At 54.4% G+C, this 23,426-nt stretch overlaps 2 protein-coding genes and 1 long non-coding RNA gene across 15 annotated transcripts; 2 read left to right on the forward strand and 1 right to left on the reverse strand.

The window, feature by feature from the left end:
* Window positions 1-1,616: 1,616 nt before the first annotated feature.
* On the reverse strand, window positions 1,617-6,596 carry TMEM134 (transmembrane protein 134). 10 transcript variants are annotated; one of them, XM_040466273.1, is made up of 9 exons: window positions 6,342-6,596; window positions 5,377-5,452; window positions 4,802-4,864; window positions 4,573-4,649; window positions 3,633-3,694; window positions 2,541-2,624; window positions 2,331-2,375; window positions 2,056-2,109; window positions 1,617-1,970 (listed from the first exon to the last, which is right to left on the reverse strand). In XM_040466273.1, exons 1-9 carry the CDS (start codon window positions 6,482-6,484, stop codon window positions 1,888-1,890), a joined length of 687 nt encoding a protein of 228 aa, XP_040322207.1. In that variant the 5' UTR covers window positions 6,485-6,596; the 3' UTR covers window positions 1,617-1,887. The 10 variants fall into 10 exon arrangements, 9 of the variants coding, with proteins under 9 accessions (XP_040322207.1, XP_040322206.1, XP_040322209.1 ...); XM_040466272.1 differs by having other exon boundaries at window positions 4,802-4,891; window positions 6,342-6,595; XM_040466275.1 differs by lacking the exon at window positions 3,633-3,694 and having other exon boundaries at window positions 5,388-5,452.
* Window positions 5,802-9,653, forward strand: LOC121023980 (uncharacterized). Of its 3 annotated transcripts, none has more exons than XR_005787563.1 (3): window positions 5,810-5,915; window positions 6,832-8,787; window positions 9,141-9,653. It is a non-coding gene; the product is annotated as an uncharacterized LOC121023980 (long non-coding RNA). The 3 variants fall into 3 exon arrangements; XR_005787565.1 differs by having other exon boundaries at window positions 6,832-6,989; XR_005787564.1 differs by lacking the exon at window positions 6,832-8,787 and having other exon boundaries at window positions 5,802-5,915.
* Window positions 9,654-16,171: 6,518 nt separating this feature from the next.
* AIP (AHR interacting HSP90 co-chaperone) lies at window positions 16,172-22,934 on the forward strand. 2 transcript variants are annotated; one of them, XM_040466083.1, is made up of 6 exons: window positions 16,172-16,411; window positions 19,836-20,015; window positions 21,233-21,421; window positions 21,887-22,063; window positions 22,163-22,296; window positions 22,619-22,691. In XM_040466083.1, exons 1-6 carry the CDS (start codon window positions 16,313-16,315, stop codon window positions 22,689-22,691), a joined length of 852 nt encoding a protein of 283 aa, XP_040322017.1. In that variant the 5' UTR covers window positions 16,172-16,312. The 2 variants fall into 2 exon arrangements, with proteins under 2 accessions (XP_040322017.1, XP_040322016.1); XM_040466082.1 differs by having other exon boundaries at window positions 16,173-16,411; window positions 22,163-22,304; window positions 22,619-22,934.
* The last annotated feature ends 492 nt before the right edge of the window (window positions 22,935-23,426 follow it).

Consider the following 23,426-nt stretch of genomic DNA (forward strand, 5'->3'; position numbering starts at 1 on the left):
GCTTAGGCCATGATCTCATGGTTCATGAGTTTGAGCCACGCGTCGGGCTCGCTGCTGTCAGCACAGAGCCCTCTTTGGATCCCCTGTCCCCCGCCGCCTTCTCTGCCCCTCCCCTGCTTGCACTCGTTCTCTCTCTCTCAAAAATAAAAAATAAACCTAAAAAAAGATTGTGAAATGATAAAAAGTTATGAGCACAGTAGCAACTCTGTATTAATTACCTATTTGCACACAGTGAATAGTTTTCATAACTTTCCTTCTTTCCTGTTTGTTCTGATTATATTCACTGAAATGTGATTTTAGGTCTGGTTAATCTGGGAACACAAATTGTGGGCTTATGTTCTGAACGTCATTGTTCTCTCACTTTTCCAATTGTTATTTGATCCCACCACAGTATTGGTCCATGATGGATTAGAAAGGAACACTGATCCTTTCCTACAGCTACTTTGAGAGCCACTGATTTAGAAATTCCTGTATCCGGCCGGTGCCCCCCAAAGTGCCCAGACTGGGGGCTGAGGTTGGGAAGTCCGGGGGGTCAGGAGAACAAGAGTGGGAACAGGAGTCTGGGTGTTAACTCTTTCAGCAAAGCCACAGAAACCCAAAGACGTTCTCCTGGCTGCTGCGGCACAGCCCGTGTCTCTTCTCATCGCCATTCGTGTTTCACTCGGAAGACAGAGTATAAACCTCTAAGTGTACGAACAGGATCTCCTCAGTCAGCCCTCCCTCCCCGGGGTGGTCGGCTGGGGACCACACAGGCTGGGTGCCCTCACCTCTCCCTCCCACCCCCAGGTGTCTTGGAAGCCTTGGGTTATGTTCCCAACCCTGCCCTTGGGCGAATCCGTCCCTCTGGATCTTGGTTTCCTCATCTGTAAAATGGGACCGAGGTGGTGATTATCAGAAAGAACCTGTGCGAAGTGCTCAACACAGGACCTGCTGCCTTCTAAGAGTTTGATAAATGGTAGCTATTATGATCTCAGATTTCAGGGTTCTCAAAGATTGTTTCCTGGCTCGTGAGATTCTGAGATGCCTTGGTTTCCCCAAATTCTGAGTTGGTTTGTTTCCACTGTTCTGTGGAGAGTCCTCGATCACGGAGGTTCTGTCACACACGCCCTGCCTCTCATTGTCTTCACCCCTGCTTCTCCCAACCCTTGAGCCCGGAAGTAGGGCAATGGGCGGAGAGGGCTGGGCTGCTGCCTTGTCGTGGCCCACATTCAGAGCTGTGGCAGCCCAGGGCCCCAGAGCCACGTTGCAACCGGGATACCAGCCTCCAGGCCCCAGGCCTGCGTCATCCCAGTGCCCTCGGCCAGGGCCCCCTGGGCAGGCACCAAGGCTGCTGCGCCTCCAGGTGGAGAAATGGGCAGGGCCAGCTCTGCTAAGGGCTGGGTGGTGACGGGAGGCTGCTCCAGGCTTGCAGGATAGAGTCCCCGGCCCAGCTCCGCACCTAAAACGGAGGAGCAAGTCTTAGAGCATCAGGACCGTCGCGGGTACAACGGGGGGAGACGGGTGGTCCTGGAGCCTTCAGCTGCCTACAGCCAGCGCTTCCCTCAGGTTTTGCGGGAGGGGCTGTGGCCAGGCCGACGGGCTGGGCAGGGTTGGCGGGAAAGGGAGATCAAGGTCTCTCCTGGAGTGAAGTACATTCTTTTATTAGCACAAAACAACAACGCAGCAGCCCCAAGGCTCGAGAATAAGTTAAGGCACAGAACAGGCAAGGGACGAGTTTCCCGGGCCTGGGTGGTGGGCAAACTTCCTGAGCAAACTTCGAGGGGGCTGGGGGCTCGAGGGTCCTGCAGTCCTTCCCTTGAGATGAGGAAACCAGAGCGGGGCGGGGCCGAGGAGCGCCCCCTGGGGCCGCTCGAAGGCGAGGCTGGATCCCCGCGGTCCGCCGGCGGCTCACTTCTCGAAATAGGGCAAGTAGAAGAACTGGAAGCCCCGGTGGCCCTTGACGGCGCAGTAGATGAAGATCACGTGGTAGACTGCGGGGGCGAGGCCGGTCAGCGCCGAGACCCGCCCCCGCCCCGCCCCCAGCCCCGCCCCGCCCCTGCCCGGAGCCCTTCGCACCTCCCGGGACCAACAGCAGGAAGCCGGGCACGAAGAAGATGGCGCTGGAGACACCTGCAGGAGGAGGGGCCGAGTCGAGGCTGGGAGGCACCGGGGCGGGACCGAGGGGGGGGGGCGGGTCACTGTCTGGTCAAGTCTCCCTGCGGTGAAAGGGGTCCTTTCCTGCTGTGAGGGTGGAAGCAAACTTCCGAGGGGGTTGGGGGCTCGCGGGTCCTGGAGGAGTTTTTCTCTTGCGGGGAATCCCGCTGCCTGCGGAGGTAGGAGGGGGCGCTCACCTGGCGAGGGGGCCACCTCCAGTCCCACGGCGATCAGGATCAGCACTGCGCACAGATGGATCCGCGAGGGTGAGGGGGGGAGGCGGGGGCAGGGGCTGGCGGCAGGGCGGGGAACTCCACCCACCACCCCCAGCAAGGCTTAGGCCCCAGGAGTGTCCCCAATCTGAACTGAGGGTTCCCTAGCCAGAGGACCCTTCCTGGGAAGCTCACCAAGCTCTGTGTTTTCAGAGCAGGGCACCTGGCAGGGCCTGGGAAATGTCTGAAGTGAGATTTTCCTCTGCTCCGTGGTGTGGCCTTTAGTCAATCGACAAACATTTATGGAACACCTGCTGTGTGCCTGGTACTGGGAATCCCACAGGGAAAAGCGAATGAGGTCCCTGCCCTCATGGCCCTTCCCTAGTGGTGCAACCAACAAGAAACTCCAAGCTACGATCCAGTGATAGGGGGTGTGGCAGGCCAGAGCAGGCGGCAGGGGGAGCCTGGGGGATCGGGAGGGGCTTCCTGGAGGCGGTAGCAATGACGCTGAGCAGGGGTGGTGACAGCTATAGCAGCTAACATTTAGTTGTTACTTACCAGGTGCTGCCAGGCACTGGGCTAAGCTTGTTACCTGCACTGCTTTATTGTCACCGTGACTGAATGAAACAGGTATTATCATCCCCATTTCACAGAAGATGAAACTGAGACGGAGAGCTGCATGTGGAAGGAGGAGGCGCTTGGACTCTGGAGGCTTTGCTATGGGCTTGGTGCAGGCAGAAAAGAACTGGAATGCTCCGGGCGGAGGGAGCAGCATGGCAAAGGCCTAGAGTCTGGAAGGAACTTGGGGCCTTCCAGGAGCTTCCAGAGTGGAAGACTGGAGAGGCAAGAGCCCGGGCTTGAGGAGTCTGGCAGGGCCTGTAGACCCCAACGAGGGATGTGAACTTTGGCTGAGAACAGTGGGTTTGGGGAAGTCATGGCTGGATCAACTTTTCAGACCTACAGAGTCCTGGGTCCCCGCTTAGAGGATGGGATTGGGGGCGGTGGGGGAGCTGGGCTTTCCAGCAAGGGAGCGATATGGCATGAAGGCTCGAGGGGCCACCATGGACTGTTAGGTGACTGGTGCCCCGTATAGAGCACCTGAAAAAAGGAATGGTGGGGGCTGAAACACTACCTGCCACCCTGGCTTAGGGCTGGGGGCCCTGCCCACTCAGAGGAGGTGTCTTCTAAGTCCTACAAAGGCCCTTTATAGGCCTGGTAATGTCACTGATGTGGGTTTAAATCCCAGCTCATCTACCTCACAGCTGAGGTCTGAGCAAGTCCCTTTACCTGGCTGAGCCTCTGTCCTTATTTCTGGACTGGGATGGTAATAATGCTTGCCCTTGTGGGTACTGGGAGAAAGAATGAAATGGGATAAGGCAGGTCGCCCGTGTGACCAGTGCCCAGCTTGCAGTGGGGACCGGAGAAGTTGGTGGCTCCCTCCCGCCACACGTAGACACCCAGAGCCGAGGCGAGGATGCTGCTCAGCTTTCTGGCTAGGGGACTCTGACCGTGCTGGAAGATGGAGAGCAGCTGCCACAGCTGGGCTGTCCTCACGAGCCCCTCTTGATCCCGACCCTAGGTCCCTGCTGGGGATCCTGATTCCTCAGCCCCGTAGAATGAGTCAGAAAACATCTGGCTGGGAGATCTGTCTGCTCTGGTCTTCGCTTTCCCCATCTGGGCAATAGGTGTACCCGGTGAGGGCCAGGGAGGGGTCCTCCTCAGCTCTCAGACTCCAGGGATGGGGACGCGACAGGTGCTCCGTGGGTCGGGCCGGCAGGGTGCTCAGCATCCCTGTCGACGGGGATGGGCAGATCCCTGAGCACTTGTCTCCGTACTGGTTCTGGGTCACGGTCCCACCTCTCACTTTCTGTGTGACCTCCGTAAGGCAGGAAATAAGCTACCCTGCGGCTGGCTTGAAGTAGCCACAGAATAAATGGTGGCTGTTGGCTCTTTTGCTCCATGAGGGATTAAATGGCTAAGTTAAAAAAAAGTTTGGAGCATGGGACCAGGTTCCCTTTTCCACTATGTGTGATTTCCTGGCTGTGTGTCCAGGAGACCGGGCCTGCTCCTCTTAAGGCCTCAGTTTCCTCACCTGTAACATGGGGGTGGGGTGATGGCACTCAGCTGGATGTAGGGAGGCTCCGTGGGCCAAGGGGGACCCAGACCCTGCACGAAGGGAGGACGGCGCCCTCACGGGGGTAGGCAGGGGACCCACAGGGGCACTCACCCAGCCCCAGCAGCAGGAGTAGGAAGGAGGCCAGCACTACCCGACAGTTCTTCTGGATCAAAGGGTGTTGCGTCCAGCTGGGGGGCAGGACAGCAGGATGAGTGCGAGAAGTGACAAGAGCCCCACCCTCTCCCATCACTCTTCCCCACCCAGAGGACCGAGGGGGAAAGCCAGGGCTGCCTGTTCTGGGTCACAGACTGCAGGTGGCTTAAGCAGGGCGGGCTCTCACCTGCAGCAGGCATGGTAGGATCGCTGGGTGCTGTTGCTGATGGTGCTGAAGGACCACTGGGAGCTGCGGATGGACGTTCGGCTGGAATCCCTGCTGGCCAGGTGGGCCCAGTGAGAGGCAGGGCAAGTGATGAAGGGGTCATAATGACGTGGTGGGGGTTGGTACAGGGATTAGGATGGGTGTCCCTGCGGGAGAGGGGGCACTGAGAGGGGACAAAGTGAGGAGGATTCAAGGGCTGGGGTCTCTGCAGGACCGAGGATGGAAAAAACCTGCAGATTCGAGCTAGGGATTCCTGCAGGACGGATGACCTGGGGGAAGGTAGGGGCTAGACCAGGCTAGGGGTTTTCTGCAGGAGAAAGAGCGTGGTGGGGGTGTGTGTGTGGGGGGGGGTGAGGCTGGCACTGGGGTAGGGTGACCCTGCAGGACAGGGGAGCCCATGAGGGGCATGGGGATCGGGCTAGGAATCCTTGTAGGACAGGATGTGACAGAGCTGAGTAGTGTGAGGTGGGAAACTGGCCAGGGACCTTGGGGAAAGGAGCCAGGAGCAGGGTTAGAGGCGTAGGCCGGGTCCCCACCTGGCCCTGACCTGATGCTGACTCCCCCATCCGGCTCCGGAGAGGCTTGGGCTGCATCCTCATCATTCTCCAGGTTCTATTCCAGAACACAGGGCTCAGAGGGGTTACTGGGCCCAGGCCCTTCCTCCTCCCTTCTCAGGGAGAGGAGAGCAAGCCTACACAGCTGTTTGCCTGGCCGCTTGACAGCTGCTCACCTGGCCCTCCACCCTCCCCGCAAAACAGGTTTGATGATTCACAGAAACTGAAACCCAGGTAGGAGGTGGGGGGGGGGGGTGCTGGTTGAGGGCTCCCAACATGGTCCCAGGGCCAGGAGCGCCCCCAAGTTTGGGAGTCAGGGTGGAGCTTTCAGAATGGTATTTCAGGGGCCCAGTATGGAGGCTCCGGATTTGGAGTGCCACAGGGCAAAAGTCCTGGTTTTCAGGTTTGGGTCGCGGGAATCTGATACAGGGCTCGAATAAAAGGATCTTGGCGGAAGTCCCTCAGGGAGATTGGAGATTCCCAGTTTAGTGGGAGTCAAGGCATGGGTAAGGACTCATCAGGTGAGTGAGGGCCTCCAGCTCTGGGGTAGGGGAGTGGGGGCGGGGGCAGGATGGGGTGGGGACTTCCAGAACAGAAGCGGGAGAGTGGAAGGCTCGAGGGTCTGCTCCGGAGTTTGGGCAAGATCTGGTTCAGGGACAAGAAGAGCTCTCTAGCCCAGCGGGGAAAGAGGGCGTTGGGTCCCGACTCAGGATAAGTGGGGACACCGGGTGGGATTTCCAGCTGGGGCTAGGGGAAGAACTCCCGGGTTCGGTGGCTGGGGACCAAAATCAGAATTGGGAGGGTCTGGGCAGGGCCTTGAATCAGTGGCTACGTAGGCAGGGGCGTCTAGACAGATTTTCCCTTGAGTTGGGGTTCTCCAGGGTCCGGCCTCGGCCTGGGGTACCCCCCGGACCCGGGCTGGGGTTGAGGTGGGCCGGGCCGTTCACCTGGTAGCGCAGCCGGGACTGCTTGTCCTCGTCGGCCACCTCGAACCGGGCTCGGCGCTCGAAGTGCAGCGGCCCGAAGCGGGCGACCCCGCTGAATTCGGGCCCCGGGCCCGCGTCCTCCAGGGACAGCTCGAAGGCGTCATCGATGCTGAACTGGGGCCGGGCGGCGTTCATGGCCCCGGCCCGCTCAGGAGCCTTGCGCCGCCGCCATCCGAGCCCGCCAGCCCCGAGCGCCGCGGCCCCGCCCCCGCACGCAGGCCCCGCCCCGTGCTGTAGGCTTAAGACTGCGACTGTCCGGCGCCCCGGCCGAGGCCCCGCCCCCACGCAACGGCCCCGCCCCTGCTCGCCCTCGGCAGGCCGGAGCTGCCGAGCGCCGAGCGGGCCAGTGGGCGGGCCCTCCTTTGGGGACCGCGCAGAGTTTCCGGCGCCTCCCAGCGGCCGCCTACGCGAGGCACAGCGGGTGCAGCGCTCGCTGGCTTGCAATTCGTAGGTCTGTGTCTTGGGCTTGGAGGGGCACCCCAGGCCCGAGATGGAGCGTTGCGCGTCCCAGCCTGCGCCTCGAGTGCCAAGGAGACTCCTAGGACCAGACTGTGTTCCCACCTTGACTCACCGCGGCTCTGCACCGGTTGGGTATTCTCACCATGGCAGGTGTGGACTCTGAGGCTCAGAAAGCTTATGTGGCTTCCACTCCTCCGATCCAGTCTCCACTCAGCAGCCAAAGTGATCTTTTAAAATGTATCTCATCTTTTTCTCTGTGTATTACTCTTAAGGAAAAAAATGTTTTGTTTTGTTTTTAAAGTATGCTGCTAAGTCACTCCTCTGTATGAAACTGTCTCTTGGTTTTCCATTGTGTTTAGAATAATATCTGAGCTCTTTTTGACGAAGGCCTACAAAGCTGTGAATGATCTGTTCCCCGCCTACATCTTCAATCTCCTCAAGCCCCCTCTGCCCCTCTTTCACCTACCCAGCCACACAGGCCAAACTCATTGTCACCTCGGGGCCTTTGCACATGCTGTTCCCTGTGCCTGGAAAGCACTTAACCTTGCTCTTTCACAACTGGGTCCTTTCATCATCTGCATCCCTGCTGGAAAGTCAGGTGTCAGAGATGCCATCCGTGATGATGCAATCTAAAGTCAGTATCACATTACCCGGCACTTATCCCAGGGTAACTTATGTTACACTGTTTTATTCACCAGCGTGTCCACGGTGCCCAGAACAGTGTTTGGCCCTGAGTAGGTGCTCGTTAAATATTTGTGGATGAAATGAATGAATGCTTTGCCCAAATCCCCAGTGCTTACAGGTGGTAGAACTGGGGTTGGAACCCAAGCTCCCCTGGTTCCAGGGATGCTCGTCCCCCACCCACCACACTTCATTGTATGACCTCATAGGCAGAGTTGACTCTTTCCTCCTCGGTTTGTGACGCGTCACCACTGTAAACAAGGCCCCTCTCGGTGTGCTCAGGCAGCTTCCTTGAATCCTGTCTGGTTCTCTTCTATACATGGCTTGGCTCCTATATGGATGCTTTAAATTTACAAACATGCTGTCGTGTATAAGACTCATCCTGTTTACGGTTTTACACTCAACTCTAATGTTTTCCACATGCATCTCATTTGTTACTTCTGCTAGTTGCATGTAATACGCCACGCTGAGCATCCAGTACTCTTAGTATCCCCCACACCCTTCAGTGATGCACCCCTTAGCTTGGCCTCAGTGCCCCTGTCACATACATCACTGCTACGAACACCTGTCTTCAACTGTCTCCTTATGGGCTGTGGGAGAATTCTCCTCGAAGTAGGACTTCCAGGCCACAGGGTACACGCACCCTCGGCTTCCCAAAGCACCGACGGTGCTCTCCTGGGTGGCTGTTGGAACTTCCACACTTACCGGGAGGGTTCTGGTTTTCCGTTAGCACTTGGCTTTCCAGTTTTCTGATGCTTGCTAATCTGACGAATCTGAAGTGGTTCCTAACTTCCATCTGGGTTCTCTTGATGACTAGGGAATTTGAATAGCTCTTCATGCACTTGGCAGTCATGGTGGTTCCCTCTTCTGTGAATTGTCTCTTTGGGGAGCCTTTGTCTATCTTTTCTATTGGGTTTCTAGCCTTCTTTCTACTGATTTGCATGTCTACACACAGCTAAGTATCAGTGCTTTGGTGTTGCACATATCTCTTCTCTTTGTCTCCTTACTTTGTCCGAGTTTCCCTTCGTTAACAATGCTCGGAGTCCTGGGGTGGAGTGCAGGCTTGGGCCCACGTCCCACGGGGGCGTTCTCCGCGAGCGCCGCCTTGGCTCCCGCCGGACCCCCCACCGATGGATGATGGGGGCTCTGGATGCCAGCACTGCCCTGGAGTGGCTCCGGGATGGGCCTGCTACTTCCTCTCCCACACCCCAGCACTCTCGCTCAAAGACCTGCAGGGGACACCCCAAGAACCCTCCCCCGGACTCAGGTGAGAAACCTGCTGAAATGGAATACTGAGTTCAAAGACCCTCTGCTGCAGGCCTCCCCAGCATGGTTTCAGCCCTAACTGCGTTGCCAGCTTGCAAAACAAGCTTGCCTTGGCTGTTTTGGCTGCCCCGTACCCCCGCCCATCGCAACCTATGCCTTTTTCAAACGAGGCTGCCTGGGGATCCACACCCCTGCCACCCTCCACTTGAATTCCAGTTCTCTCCACATTTCTATTTGAGGACTTCTCTAAAGCCAGTGGTGTCAAAGGACAAGGTCCTAAGACTTTCCACGAACAGCTAACCCTTCTATGTCTCCCACTTTCTCATCCTTCTACTTCTGCTTTTTGCGTTGCAGAGCCCCTCCTACAAGTATGAGAAGAAAAGAAAGAAAAGTGAAAGAGAGAAAAAAGAGAGAGAGAAATACCACTGGCCCAGGGTAGAGATGCCCACGGACAGGTTCCTGGCGGACCCAGAGTGAGGACGGCTGCTCAGAACCCGTGTCTCCAGTCGCACTGGAAACGCCCCGGCAGCAACACGCAGGGGGAAGACTGTGGCAGCGACCACAGCAAACCCTTGCCTCCTACGGACACTGGCACAAACAGGCAAATCCCCCAAGGATGGATTGGGTCCACGGGATGCGGACTAGGTTATAGGAAAGTGGTGCTAAATATCTCACTGTGTTCCCAGCTTCCATTGAGGGCAGGACCAGACCAGAAACTGTGTAAACTTCCGAGAACGTGGCCTTGCTTGGTGTGTTCACGAGTCATTTGACCCATGATATACATGGGACTAAACCCATGACTCATGATTTTCTACAGCATATCACTAATCAGCAACATAAAGAACAAGAGTTTTCAGGCCACTTTCAGCCTTGAAAGTGTGCTGCTTTTTTTTTTTTTTTTTTTTTTTAAAGTTTATTGACTTGGGGCGCCTGGGTGGCGCAGTCGGTTAAGCGTCCGACTTCAGCCAGGTCACGATCTCGCGGTCCGTGAGTTCGAGCCCCGCGTCGGGCTCTGGGCTGATGGCTCAGAGCCTGGAGCCTGTTTCCGATTCTGTGTCTCCCTCTCTCTCTGCCCCTCCCCCGTTCATGCTCTGTCTCTCTCTGTCCCCAAAATAAATAAAAACGTTGAAAAAAAATTAAAAAAAAAAATAAAGTTTATTGACTTATTTTGAGAGAGACAGAGGCAGCACAAGTGGGGGAGGGGCAGAGAGAGAGGGAGAGAGAAGTCTTAGCAGGCTCCCTGCTGTCAGCTCAGAGTCCGATGTGGGACTCGAACTCACGAAGCGTGGGATCATGACCTGAGTTGAAACCGAGAGTCAGATGCTCAACTGAGTGAGCCACCCAGGTGCCCCCAAATTATTCCTTAATTAACATTCGTTAAAAACGACATCATGTTTTCTTGCCCCCCACCCACGGGTGCAAGAGGTTTTGTGTATTTTTTTTAACTAATTCATTAATTCCTTTTAAAGATTTTATTTTTAAGTAATTTGTACACCCAACGCGAGGCTGGAACTCACAACCCCAAGATCAAGGGGTCACATGTTGTACTGACTGAGCCAGACAGATGCCCCTGTGAGAGGTTTGAACTTACTTTTTCTCAAGGGTCAGCCCTGGTTTGACTTTTCGGTCAGAAACGGGTTAAACTGGGAGGTGTTTTGTTTCTGTCTTAAACAGGTCATCCCAGAAGAGCTTTTTTTTTGGTTTGTTTTTAATGTTTATTTTTAAGAGAGAGAGAGAGAGCACAAGAAGGAGAGGGACAGAGAGAGGGGGACAGAGGATCTGAAGAAGGCTCTGTGCTGATAGCAGTGAGCCCGATGCGAGGCTTGAACTCACAAACCACGAGATCACGACCTGAGCCAAAGTTGGACGCTCAACAGACTGAGCCACCGAGGCGCCCCAGAAGAGCTTTTATTTAATGTCCATTTATTTTTTGAGAGAGAGAGAGATAGAGCACGAGTGGGGGAGGGGCAGAGAGAGAGAGAGACAGACAGACAGACAGACAGAATCCAAAGCAGACTCCAGGCTCTGAGCTGTCAGCACAGAGCCCAACACGGGGCTTGAACCCACGAATTACGAGATCATGACCTGAGCTGAAGTCGGACGCTTGCCTGACTGAGCCACCCAGGTGCCCCTGGAAGAGCTTTTTAAAAAAACAGTGCTTGTTTATTCTTTCCATGCCTTAGTCTAGTATGTTTTTATGGACCACCTGTCAGAAGTCCCTTTACTCCCGGTGTCTCAAACCTGATCCGGAAGTCTGCTTCCTGAGGGATAACTTCACCCTTCCCGATAGTTTCATCATCTTTCCGGGCTTGTTCTCGGTCGAAGCAGAGGGGCAGCTGGCGCGCCCTTTCCATTGTGGATCCAGGATCTCTTCATGGTAGCACTTGGTATATTCCTTAGCTTTCTCTAAACTCATACTCCAGGCCAACTCAAAACACAAAAACCTGTGGACATACGTGGAAAATGATAACTGGTCCTGTTTGGTTCCCTCTTTTCGTCTGTTTTGCTCACAAGCCATATAGGTCTGATTGCTGGCAGTATCGTCGGAGTCGGGTGTCTGGGTCCAAGTAAAGGTAGCTGCTGACCGCTGCCTGGTTTGTTTTGTGGACCAGGACCTAGAGGACCCAGGATTGTCTCACAAGAGTTCAATGTCCACTTCAAAGGCACCAGGAAAAGAGGTAGATCAAGCCATTTGCAAACAAAAATTTACTGCGTTTCCTTCCAAAGCTTTGTGAATTTGTAAAAGAAGGAAGGAAGGGGGGAGGGAGGTTAAGCGGCTGACTTTGGCTCAGGTCATGATCTCGCGGTCTGTGAGTTTGAGCCCCGCATCAGGCTCTGTGCTGACAGCTCAGATCCCGGAGCCTGCTTTGGATTCTGTGTCTCCCCCTCTCTCTGCCCCTCCTCTGCTTGCACACGCTCTCTCTCTCTCTCAAAAAATAAACATTAAAATAAATTTTTTTAAATATTCAGTTCATTTTTGAAAAAGAAATATATTCATTTTCTTCTGCTTCTACTTTACACAAACCTTCATTAAAAGAAAGAAAACCAATCCTCCGTTTTATATATTCAAGTCCATCAGGTTTGTGTTCTTTGAGTTTTGTTTGAAGTGTTTCCCCTCCCAAGATTATAAAGATATTCTCCAGTGTCGTATTCTAGTGGCCTGGTAGTTTTGTTTTTTTTAAAGTTTATTTATTTTGACGGAGAGGGAGGAAGGGAGGGGCAGAGAGAAGAGAGAGAGAGAGAGAGAGAGAGAGAGAGAGAGAGAGAGAGAATCCCAAGAAGGCTCAGCTCTATCAGTGCAGAGCTCCATGTGGGGCTGAGTCCATGCGGAACTCATGAACTGCGAGACCACGACCTGAGGAAAAATCAAGAATCCAGGCTTAACCGGCTGAGCCACCCAGGCGCCCCTGGCCCGATAGTTTTACTAAGTGTCACAATAAGATCGTTCACAGAATCTGGAGCCAGACCACTGGAATACTGGGCTTCTTACCAGTGTTGGGATTTGGAGGGCCAGGACTAGTGTAAAAAAATTAAGTGGATACCAAAAGATCCGGTAAGCAAGGTCAATAATACTTCAATGCATTGTTTTTCAAAGTCAGATTTAAGGCAAAAACACACGATGAACAAAATATCAACAATTTAAATAAAGATACAAATTGACTTTGCCCGGCTCACACCCTTCACCTCACCCTCATCCAGCCGTGAGCAAGTTACATAAATTCTCTGTGCCTTCGTTTCCTCATTTGTCAGATGGAGGTAATAATAGTATTTCCTTCATAGCATTCATTTAGCATTAAATGACTTCCTGCACAGTAACGGGCACGGCACATATGAGCACTCGATCAATGGTAGGTATCACAATTTATATTAAGATCCTAAAGGCCACAGATTCTGTCTCTGGATGTGTTGCAAGAAGGGATCCAGATGTGTTTCAACGTAGAGTGAGCCAGTTTTCCCAGCATCGCCGACCAATCAGTTCTTTCTCCCTCGGAACTATGGTCCCACTTTGATCATACAAGTATGCAGTTGTTAGCATACATACGTATTTTAAGCTCTCCTTTGGTTCCTTTCATCTGCTTGACTAATTCTCAGTCGGTATCACATGCTATTGATTGTTATGGTTTACAGTGGTTTTTGTTTGTTTCAGAGAGAGAGAGAGAGAGAGAGAGCATGAGTGGGGGAGAGGGGCAGAGGGAGAGATACAGAATTTCGAGCAGGCCCCATGCTCAGCTCGGAACCTGATGCGGAGCTCGATCTCATGACTGAGAGGTCGTGACCTGAGCTGAAATCAAGAGTGGGACGCTTAACTGACCGAGCCACCCAGGCGCCCCATACGGTGTGGTTTAATAGGACAGGGCAAGCCCCGCGCCTTCCCACCTTTGGTCATCTTTTGCAAACTTGACCTAACTTTTTATGAACCTTTATTCTTCTAGAGAAATATTGTAACAGTGTTTTCCAAGTTCTTCAGAAACCATCTTAATTTTCACTGAGATTTCAATTAAATTTCTAGATTGATATCAGGAGAAATCACAGCTTCAAATGTTAAGCTCTTCTAATCATGAAAAAAGTATGTCACTTCAGTTATTCGTGTCTTCTTTTATGTCCTTAAATTTTTTCGCTCCGCAAAGTTCAAGGCTGTGTTTTTATTTCTGAAATGCTTTCTGACTTTTATTGCTCTCGTGAGTGGCATCTTATGTTCATGTTTTAGTGAGTTATTGTTGGTTTGAAGAGTGTTGTTAACTTTTGGTAGCTTTATTTTATATCCCTGCAACACTGAAGAATTCTCTAATTTGTAAAAAAAAAGTCTGCCCATAGATCCTGTTGGATTTTCTATGTAGATAGAATTACTCTCACAATTTCTTTTTCTTGGTTTATTATTAAAGAAGGCACTTGTTATGATGGGCACTGGGTGTGAATCCCTAAATTCTACTCCTGAAACCAGTATTACACTGTAAGTTAACTAGAATTTAAATAAAAATTTGAAACAAACAAAAAAAGAAGTGTGAATACTTATTCCATCATACGTAATCACATATGGCTCTTTATCATTCTGAGAAAGCTCCTCTTTTTTCCTAACTGTAAGTTTTTATCATAAATAGTCACAGAACTTCATCAAATGCCTTTCCTGAATATTTTGAGATAGCCATATGAGTTTTCTCCTTCAGGTCACTGATGTGATGAATTGCAATGATAGATACTTCTAATGTTAAACCATTCCTTTGTCACTGGAATGAGCTGTACTTGATCTTGATGCTTTTAATTTTTTTTCTGAAAAAAATTAATTTTTAATTGTGAGGAAATACCCATAACATAAAATTTGCTATTTTAAACTTTTGTTTTGTTTTAGAGACAGAGTGCGCACACAAGCGGGAGAGGACCAGGGAGGGAGAGGGAGAATGAGAATCTTAAGTAGGCTCCAGGCCCAGTGATGAGCCTGACTTGGGGCTGGATCACAGGGCTTGTGAGATCACGAACTGAGCTGAAATCAAGAGTCCAGAGCTTAACAGACTGAGCCATCCAGGCGCTCCTATCTGAAACATTCTTAAATGCACAGTTAAGTAGTGTTAAGTATATTCACACTGTTACACGACCAATCTCTAGGACTTTTGCATAATGTGAAACAAGTTCTATATTCATAAAACAACAATTCTCCATTTTCCCTTCCCCCAGTCAACCACTGTTCAACTTTGTATGAATTCCACTACTCTAGGTACCTTATATAAATGGAATTATATTGTAGTTGTATTTTTTTTTAAGTTTGTTTATTTATTTTGAGAGAGAGAGGGAGCAGGCAAGGGGCAGAAAGAGAGAGAGCGAGAATCCCAAGCGGGCTCCACACTGTCAGCACAGAGCCTGATGTGGCGCTTGAACTCAGGAGCCATGAGATCATGACCTGAGCGGAAACCAGGAATCCGAGGCTTAACCGACTGAGCCACGCCGACGCCCCCCCCCCACCCCGCCCCTAACTTGTCTTTTTGAGAATGACTTTCACTTAGCATATTGATGCCTTTTTACATACACTAGTGCATTCAATTAGCCTAATATCTCAATTAGTCTTTTCCACATCTACGCTTATCAGTAAAAATACTTTCCTCGTCTTGTGGTATACTTACCTGGTTCAGGAACAATCAAGGTTAAACTCACCTCATAAAATATATTGGTCAGCTTTTCCACTTTTTCTATTTTCTGTAACAATGTGTATACAATACAGACTACTTGTTGCTTCAAAATTTGGCAGAACTCGCCTATAAAACTTCCTGTGTTGGTAAAACGCAAAAACCAAGCAAACAAAGCACATTTCCTTTTCCCCTTCGAGGTCCCAACTCTCTAGGGGGACTTGTTGTGGGAAATGAATCACAGTAAATATCTGAAGCCTTTAGCACCTGGGTCAGAAGGGAGGGACAATAATCCTTCCCAGTTAGGAGGATACGATGAAGGCCCGGCTCAGGCCTCAAGACAGTCCCCTTACTGGGTTACCTTGACATTGGGAGAAGACTCCTACCGCTATTGTTCACGGCTAGTTTCCAGAGGCCGAGGGAAACCTCGTTTTAGCCCACAAAGTACCTCTCTTCCCTCAGTTATGTATTTCCTAATATTTAATGTGCACCTACTGTGTGCTTGTCACTGTGGATTCAGTGGACGACACACTACTCCCGAGCCCACAAGGGGCGCTCACAGTCTCTTGGGAGTTTATTGTACTCCCAGGAATACTGAAGCCCTTCCTCCCCTCCCTCTTACTCCTCGTTTTATTTTTTATTTTTCACTTATCTATTTTTTTTTTAATTTTTTTTTAACATTTATTTATTTTTGAGACAGAGAGAGACACAGCATGAACGGGGGAGGGGCAGAGAGAGAGGGAGACACAGAATCGGAAGCAGGCTCCAGGCTCTGAGCCATCAGCCCAGAGCCCGACGCGGGGCTCGAACTCGCGGACCGCGAGATCGTGACCTGAGCTGAAGTCGGACGCTCAACCGACTGAGCCACCCAGGCGCCCCTTCACTTATCTATTTTTAAAGAGAATAATCCAGGACGCAAAAGTCACCATTGTGCTAGAGATGCAAAAAGAAAAGGCCTGAAAAGAATACACAATAATAGTAGTTTTAGGGAGTGGCGTTCCGGATGGGGTCCTCCCATTCTCCGAGCCCTGTAATGTTGTTCAACTACTACAACTTTAAACGGGCTGGCGGGGGCCAGGCACACAACCACTCGCGAGGGCCGGTCCAAAGCCACACAAGGACGCAACTGCAAGGGACGCCCCGCCGGGCAGACCCTGGCCCCGCCTCCCTGACAGACCCGGTCCCTCCCCCAGAGGGTTTCAGGCCCCGCCCCTGGGTGACGCGCGCGCTCGGCCGCCGCGCAGAGAACCAATCACCGTCCGCTTCTACGTTTAGTCCCTTTTTGGCGTCCGCCCTCAGCCAAAATGGCGCCATCTCGGAAGTTGCCGAAGCTCTAGAAGTTGCCGAAGCAGGTCCGGAAGCTGCCGAACGGGTCCGGAAGTTACCGAAAGAGAGCAGCGGGGAAGAAGGATGGCGGATCTCATCGCAAGACTCCGGGAGGACGGGATCCAGAAGCGTGTGATACAGGAAGGCCGAGGAGAACTCCCTGACTTTCAGGATGGAACCAAGGTTCGTGCCTAGCCCCCTCCCCTCAACCCTTCTGCGGCGCGGTGCGCATGCGAGGCGGGAGGAGGCCTTAGGCGAGAGGTTGCGCATGCCCAGATAGTAGTGGCCGGTGACCCTACTGCTCACATGCCGAGCTCGACGCTGGTTGGTCTGAATTTCAGTACGGGGTGAATTTGGATACGTCTGCCTCGCCCCGTGGCTTGGCCGTGTGGCTGCATTGGTCGGGGAGGCCGTCAGTCATCGTAAGAACGTTGCAGGGGTTTGGCCTCCGTGTCTAAGCCGACCCGGAGCTGGAGGAGACCCGGAGCAGGAAACCTGGGACTTTGGAGGTGCCCCAGGACTGGGGAAGGGAGCCCGGGGCCTCCGGGTTGCAAGGTTGAAGTTCTTTTATAGATAGGAGGGCCTACTGAAAACAGTTAAACCAGCTCCCATTGTTTAGATGGGAAAAGTGAGGCCCCAGGGCACGCAAACCCATTGAATATGCCCAGAGGTCAGGTCTGCCAGACGAGAGCCTTTCGGCAGTTCTAAGTGATGTTGCTCAGGACGGACAAGGGCTGGGACTAGGGCTCGGAAGGTAAAGAACCTACCACCCTCCTCCTTGGTACATCCAGTCCTCTTTGATCCCCTCCCCCAGACAACCTATGCCTCCAGGCTTCCGTGCTTCTGCCCTTGCAGGTCCCTCCTCCTGGAGTGCCTTTCCCAGTTGCCACTTACTTGTCTGTAGAGTAAGGAGCCTAGCAGAGCAGCCACACAGAACATGCACAGGGAGAGAATGATCAAAGATCCTGGCCTAGACTGAGGACACCACAAGTCAGAGCAGCTGCGAATGAACACACGCTCCTGGGGTAGAACTATGCCAAGGTTGGGCAGGTAAAGATCCTAGCCTGGCTGGGTGTGAGTGCCCTGAAAGCAGAGGGGAGCTGCATGGTTCTGGTGATCAGTTATATTGAGAGGGATCGTTTCTGAGCGGAGAGAAGAGGTGTGGGTGTGGATGCATGCTCCCATGGGCTGGGGGGTTGATGGCCTTGAAGAAGGTCCTGGCAAGGGAGATTCTGGATGGAATACACACCCGGAGGAGACACATTGTAAAGATAGTGAGATAGGTGAACAATGGCACCAAAAAACAGGGACAGGTAATATTAAATAACAATCCCCAGGTTAGACTGAATGCTCCTAGTGCACTGTGCTAAATGCTACACAAGTTTATTTCCTTCCATTCCCACAATGTGGGATAGGTACTGTTGTTGACGTGGGCTTCTCTACCCATGTCCTGCCAAGGGTTCAGTCTTGAGATTTCTTCTCTCTGCACTCACCCCCAGATGATTTCCCCCAGGCTCATCTCTAGAAAACTCTCAAGCCTCTGGGTGGCTCAGTTGGTTAAGCGTCCGACTTCGGCTCAGGTCATGATCTTGTGGCTCTGAGTTCAAGCCCCACATTGGAGTCTCTGCTGTCAGCCGCAGAGCCCGCTTTGGATCTTCTGTCCCCCGCCTCTCTCTGCCCCTTCCCCTCTTGTGCACGTGGTCTGTCTCAGAAATAAATAAACATTTAAAATATAATAATAGGGGTGCCTGGGTGGCTCAGTCCATTGAGCATCCAACTTTGGCTCAGGTCATGATCTCGCAGTTCATGGGTTCGAGCCCCACATCGGACTCTGTGCTGACAGTCGGAGCCTGGAGCCTGCTTCGGATTCTGTGTCTCCGTCTCTCTCTCTGCTCCTCCCCCATTTGCACTCTGTCTCTCTTGCTCTCTCAAAACTAAATAAACATTAAAAAAAGTAAAAATAAGAAATTCTCCTTGCCTGGACTACTCCCACATGTGTATTTCTTTTCTTTCTTTCTTTCTTTTCCTTTCTTTCTTTCTTTCTTTCTTTCTTTCTTTCTTTCTTTCTTTCAATGTGAAGCTATCTTTTTAATTTATTTATTTTGAGAGAGCACACACATGTGCACATGCTTGTGTGTGTGTTGCGGGGGGGGGGGGGCGGGCAGAGAGAGAGGAAGAGAGAGAATCCCAAGCAGGCTCTGCACCATGAGCCCGGAGCCTGGAGCCCAACTCGGGGCTCGATCTCACAAACCTGAGCCAAAATCCAGTAGGATGCTTGACCGACTGAGCCACCCAGGCGTCCCCCACATGTGTATTTCTGGCTGCACCTCTTCCTTAAACCTGCTCCCAAATGACCATCTCTGCTTGGATGTCTGGTCAGCAGCTCAGACTTCACCCACTGCGCCCAAGCCTTCCCCGTCTCAGTTAAGGGCCCCCCGACCTTCTGGTTGCTCAGGCAAAACACCCCCCAGTCTCTGCGGCCCCTTTAGTTCTCTTCGGTTCCACAAGTCTTCAGAATGCAGCCGGGATCTGACTGCTTCTCACCACCTCTCCCATTACCACCTTGGTCCAGGCCGCCGTTGTCTCCTAACTCCCCTTCCTGCACCAGCCCTCGCCTCTCTGCCTCCTTTTCTTACCTGGGCAGCCCTGGAACCCAAGTTAGATCCTGTCCTCCTCTGCTTGGAGCCACCCCGAGTAAAGACACAACGTCCTCACCACGGCCTCCAGGCGCTGCGGGATCCATCCCTGCAGGCCCCGGTGACCCCACAGCGCACCCCTCCCCTCGTTCACTCTGCTTCTGCCACACTTGTCTTGATGATGCTGCTTTTTTTAAATGTTTATTTTTGAAAGAGAGAGAGAGGGAGACACAGAATCCGAAGCAGGCTCCAGGCTCGGAGCCGTCAGCGCAGGACCCTCCACAGGCCGCGAGATCATGACCTGAACCGAAGTTGAAGCTTAACCGACTGAGCCACCCAGGCGCCCCCTGCCTTGATGCTTCTTGAACACACCACACAATCCCACTGCTGCTCTTTTGGCCTAGAAAGTTCACACCCCTTTGTGAACCCCAGCACCTGTCTCGTGTGCTTTCTTCTGTACTCTGTTCGGATCTCGGCTTATGTTGCCTCCTCAGAGAGTCCCCCCGCCGCTCTGTGTATAGATTCGCCCTGTCTTATTCTGCTGCATTTTATTTTCTGATCCATAACCCTTAGCTCCACTGTTTTGTCTGAGGCTCATCTCCTTCCTTTAGAAGTTCCACGTGAACTCCATGGGCACAGGGTCTTTTGTCTGCTTTACCTACTACTGTGTCTAGCACAGAGCTCAGGCACGTAGTAGGTGCTCAGTAAATATTTGTGGAAACAATATTTGGAGCCAGAGTGCTTGAGATCCCATCCCAGCCCGTCCCCCTCACCACCCAACCATGTGACTTGGGCCCCTTACTTCCCTCTCTGTGACTTAGTTTCTTCCCCTGGGTGGTGGGGTAAAGGTCAGGTGGTAACCCTCGGGCGAGCCCTGTCCCTTGGTGCTATCTGCAGGCTGAGAGCCGGGCTTGTCCTTGGGGGCTTGGCGGGAGTGTGTGCCCTCGCCTTATCCCACGTGTGGCCCGCAGGCCACATTCCACTACCGGACTCTGCACAGCGACAAGGAGGGCACTGTGCTGGATGACAGCCGGGTGCGTGGCAAGCCCATGGAGCTCATCATTGGCAAGAAGTTCAAGCTGCCTGTGTGGGAGACCATCGTGTGCACCATGCGTGAAGGGGAGATCGCCCAGTTCTGCTGCGATGTCAAGGTACCCGACGTCCCGCACCTGCCTGTCGTGTCTGTGCAGTCATCCCCTATTCCCCATCCCAGGGCCTCTGCCCTGGTTAGGCCTCCTCCAACTCCCTCTAGGGCGCCATACCAACAGGACGTTAGGGTCCTGGCCTCTTCCGCCTTCTCCTCTTCATAGACAGACTGCAGCCAGGGGATTGCACATGACCCATACGACTCCTTCTTCGGTCCTCTCTGGCCCCTAATCATTGCCAGGCTAGACATATATAAGCTGTAGGGTCTGACCCCTGTCAGCTTTCCCCTCCCACTCACCTCCCTGCCTTTCCTTTCCATCCCCTTCTCAGCCAAGATTCTCCCTCATCCTTCAAAGTGAATTCCTGGGTTCACTACCCCCAGGAAGCCCTCCGTGACTGCCGGTGGTTGGCTCAACACCCTCCCCTGGATCCTCTAACCCCTTATGCCCTGCGTGACCAGGATCTGGTCCTCTACCCGGGTCTGAGCTACAGCAAAGCAGGGATTGGATGTGTTTACCCCCAGCTCAAAATGCTCAGCACCGGGACTTAGGACATGTCTGCCGGCTGGATGTTACTGTAGCAGTCTGCCCCCGCTGCGGACAGTAGGGACCGTGAATGGAGCTGGTTGAACTGGGGAGTCTGGGTCCCATCATCTCAACAGCTGTTCCTAGTGAAAGTCAAAGGCCAGGTCCTCTATGCCTAGAGGTCTCCGCCGGCCGAGGGCTTTGAGTCGCTACCGTGGGCCCAGCCCTGAGATAGGCCCCGAGGTGGGTGGGGGTGGGGCGGGAGAGAAGGAAGAGACACTGAGAACAGAACGTAGGGGACCCCGGTAGTGGTGACAAGTCCAGCTTGTGGGCCACACCCCTAGGAAGACGGGGGAAGAGGCATGGATCCCGCTGAACTTGTAAGGGCAGGGAGACGGGTTCACAGGGAGAGGGAGAGTGTGTGTTCGTGTTGGGGTAGGAGCGGTAGGTGCTTGGCTTGGCTTGGTGGCCAGAGAGTGTGGCAAGAGCTGGGGACCTGGCCGCAATAGAAGGCCGGGAGGCCCGAGGACTCCTGAGGGAAAGGCCCTCCTGCGTTTCAACCGGACCGGTTGCTGCCCCTCCTTGGGCTTCAGTGTCCTTTCGAAGGTGGCGGTGGGGCCAGGGGCTGGGCCTCTTGGGCCCGGTGACCAGGCAGCCCCTGCTGACAGAACCCCTGGTGCCCGCTCGCCGTTTTGCAGCACGTGGTCCTGTATCCGCTGGTGGCCAAGAGTTTACGCAACATCGCGGCTGGCAAGGACCCCCTGGAGGGCCAGCGGCACTGCTGCGGGATCGCCCAGATGCACGAACACAGCTCCCTGGGCCATGCCGATCTGGACGCCCTGCAGCAGAACCCCCAGCCTCTCATCTTCGACATTGAGATGCTTAAGGTGAGGGGCCGCCAAGCCCCAGGTGCCTCACCAAACCGGCCCTGCCTGGCCTCACCTCGGGACCTGGCCCTCCCGGCCTGCCTGGGGCTGCTGGGCTCAGTGGATGCACCGGTGGGGGCGGGTGGTCGGGACAGGACGGGGGTGTTGGTACGAGAACAGCTGGCGGGGCCCCCGGCAGTCCCCGTGGGTGTCCCTCCTGAGGCCCCTCTGCTTCCACCCGTCTCTGTGAGGGTGGGGACCGTCCCCGTCTTGTTCACTGTTCTATCCCTGGAACCTGGTAGTGCTCGCCAGGTAGGAGGAGGTGCTCCTAGAGCGTTTGTTTGCTGAATGGTCACCGGATGAGCAAGGGGCTCTGTTTCCGGTATTCAGCGTCCAAAGGCCCGGCCGGCCCAGAGGTCAGGTCTGCGGCCGGAGAAGCGGGGGTGCCCCTGGGGCCGCCCCCTGACTTGGCCGGTGCTCTGGCAGGTGGAGAGCCCTGGCACGTACCAGCAGGACCCCTGGGCGATGACGGATGAGGAGAAGGCGAAGGCGGTGCCGGTCATCCACCAGGAGGGCAACCGGCTGTACCGTGAGGGCCACGTGAGGGAGGCCGCCGCCAAGTACTACGACGCCATCGCCTGCCTCAAGAACCTGCAGATGAAGGTGCCGCCCAGAGGCTGTGGTGGGTGGAGGGGGCGGGGTGGCGCCAAGGGACCCGGCTCTCAGCGTCTCCTGCCCTCTCCCCGCCCCCCCTGCCGCCAGGAGCAGCCTGGGTCCCCTGACTGGATCCAGCTGGATCAGCAGATCACGCCGCTGTTGCTCAACTACTGTCAGTGCAAGCTGGTGGCCCAGGAGTACTACGAGGTGCTGGACCACTGCTCCTCCATCCTCAACAAGTATGACGGTGAGCGCGGGGCAGCGGGCTGCACAACTGGGCCTCTGACCGCCCCCCCACCCCCCACCCCGCCCAACCGCCGAGCCCCTGCGCGAGCCCGCACGGATGTCCTCCACCCAGGCCTCCAGTGGCCCTGCTGTGCCAGTGACCTATGAATGTGTCATGGGGTTAGAGGTGTGGTTGGCATCCTCAGGTCGGGAGGGCTCTGCCCCACGAGGGGCCCGTGGTGCCAGAAGGCAGGCCGGACGGCTGGCTGGTGGGGGGGGGGGGGGGGGGGGCGGGGCGGGCCGTCGCGTGCCTGCTGCCCGCTGCTACCCCTGCAGACAACGTCAAGGCCTACTTCAAGCGGGGCAAGGCGCACGCGGCCGTGTGGAATGCCCAGGAGGCCCAGGCTGACTTTGCCAAGGTGCTGGAGCTGGACCCCGCCCTGGCGCCCATCGTGAGCCGTGAGCTTCGGGCCCTGGAGGCACGCATCCGGCAGAAGGACGAAGAGGACAAGGCTCGCTTCCGGGGCATCTTCTCCCACTGATGGGGCTCTGCCGGCCCTGCCTGCCCTGCGCTGCCCCCTGCTGCTGCCGCCAGCGCCCCTGCCCCCGCTCCGTCATGCTTCTCTGTATATAAAGGCCGTATTTATCTCTCCCTGGTCCTGCCGGGCTGATTCCATTGCGAGAGAGAATTTCCTGGTACTCGGGTGGTCTTGGGAGGCAAAGGATCGGGGTCCTCCCTCTCTGGGCCTCAGTGTCCCCAACAGAGATAAGGAGGATGGTCTCTGTCACAAAGGAAGTGTGTTTTGCTGGCCACGTGCCAGCTGAGGTTCCTGGGAGCCTTCAGTCTTCAGGGGGAGACAAAGGCACAGCCAGGGGGCTCCGAGTGAGACGGTCCCCCAGTGCAGCTCTCCCCTTCAGCCTCTGGTCCCGTGGCCTCACGGCCCCCGCTTCGGGAGGCAGAGGATTCAGTCGGAAGCCGAGTCTGGGCCCCTGCGAACTGAAAGGCCGGCCCAGGTCTGGAGGGCTGGATGAGGTGGGAGGACTATTCAGGAGGAGGCCTCAGGTAGGGAGGACACAGCCCTCCATGAGACCTCCAAGGCCCAGTCCCCCATCCTGGCCTCGCCTCTAACCTGTGTGACCCTAG

This window comes from Herpailurus yagouaroundi, unplaced genomic scaffold (genome assembly GCF_014898765.1).
Source record: "Herpailurus yagouaroundi ecotype Mexico unplaced genomic scaffold, PumYag 569, whole genome shotgun sequence".
NCBI classification, from domain to species: Eukaryota; Metazoa; Chordata; class Mammalia; order Carnivora; family Felidae; genus Herpailurus; species Herpailurus yagouaroundi.

Coding starts and splice junctions, on each gene's coding strand:
- TMEM134 (XM_040466272.1), bottom strand. CDS start 6,484: ATGACGCCTTCGAGCTGTCCCTGGAGGACGCGGGCCCGGGGCCCGAAT. Junction 4,650..4,801: donor TCCTACCATGCCTGCTGCAG/GTGAGAGCCCGC, acceptor CCTGCCCCCCAG/CTGGACGCAACACCCTTTGA. Junction 2,625..3,632: donor AAGGACAGAGGCTCAGCCAG/GTAAAGGGACTT, acceptor GATTGACTAAAG/GCCACACCACGGAGCAGAGG.
- AIP (XM_040466082.1), top strand. CDS start 16,313: ATGGCGGATCTCATCGCAAGACTCCGGGAGGACGGGATCCAGAAGCGT. Junction 22,064..22,162: donor TCAAGAACCTGCAGATGAAG/GTGCCGCCCAGA, acceptor CCCTGCCGCCAG/GAGCAGCCTGGGTCCCCTGA. Junction 22,305..22,618: donor CATCCTCAACAAGTATGACG/GTGAGCGCGGGG, acceptor CTACCCCTGCAG/ACAACGTCAAGGCCTACTTC.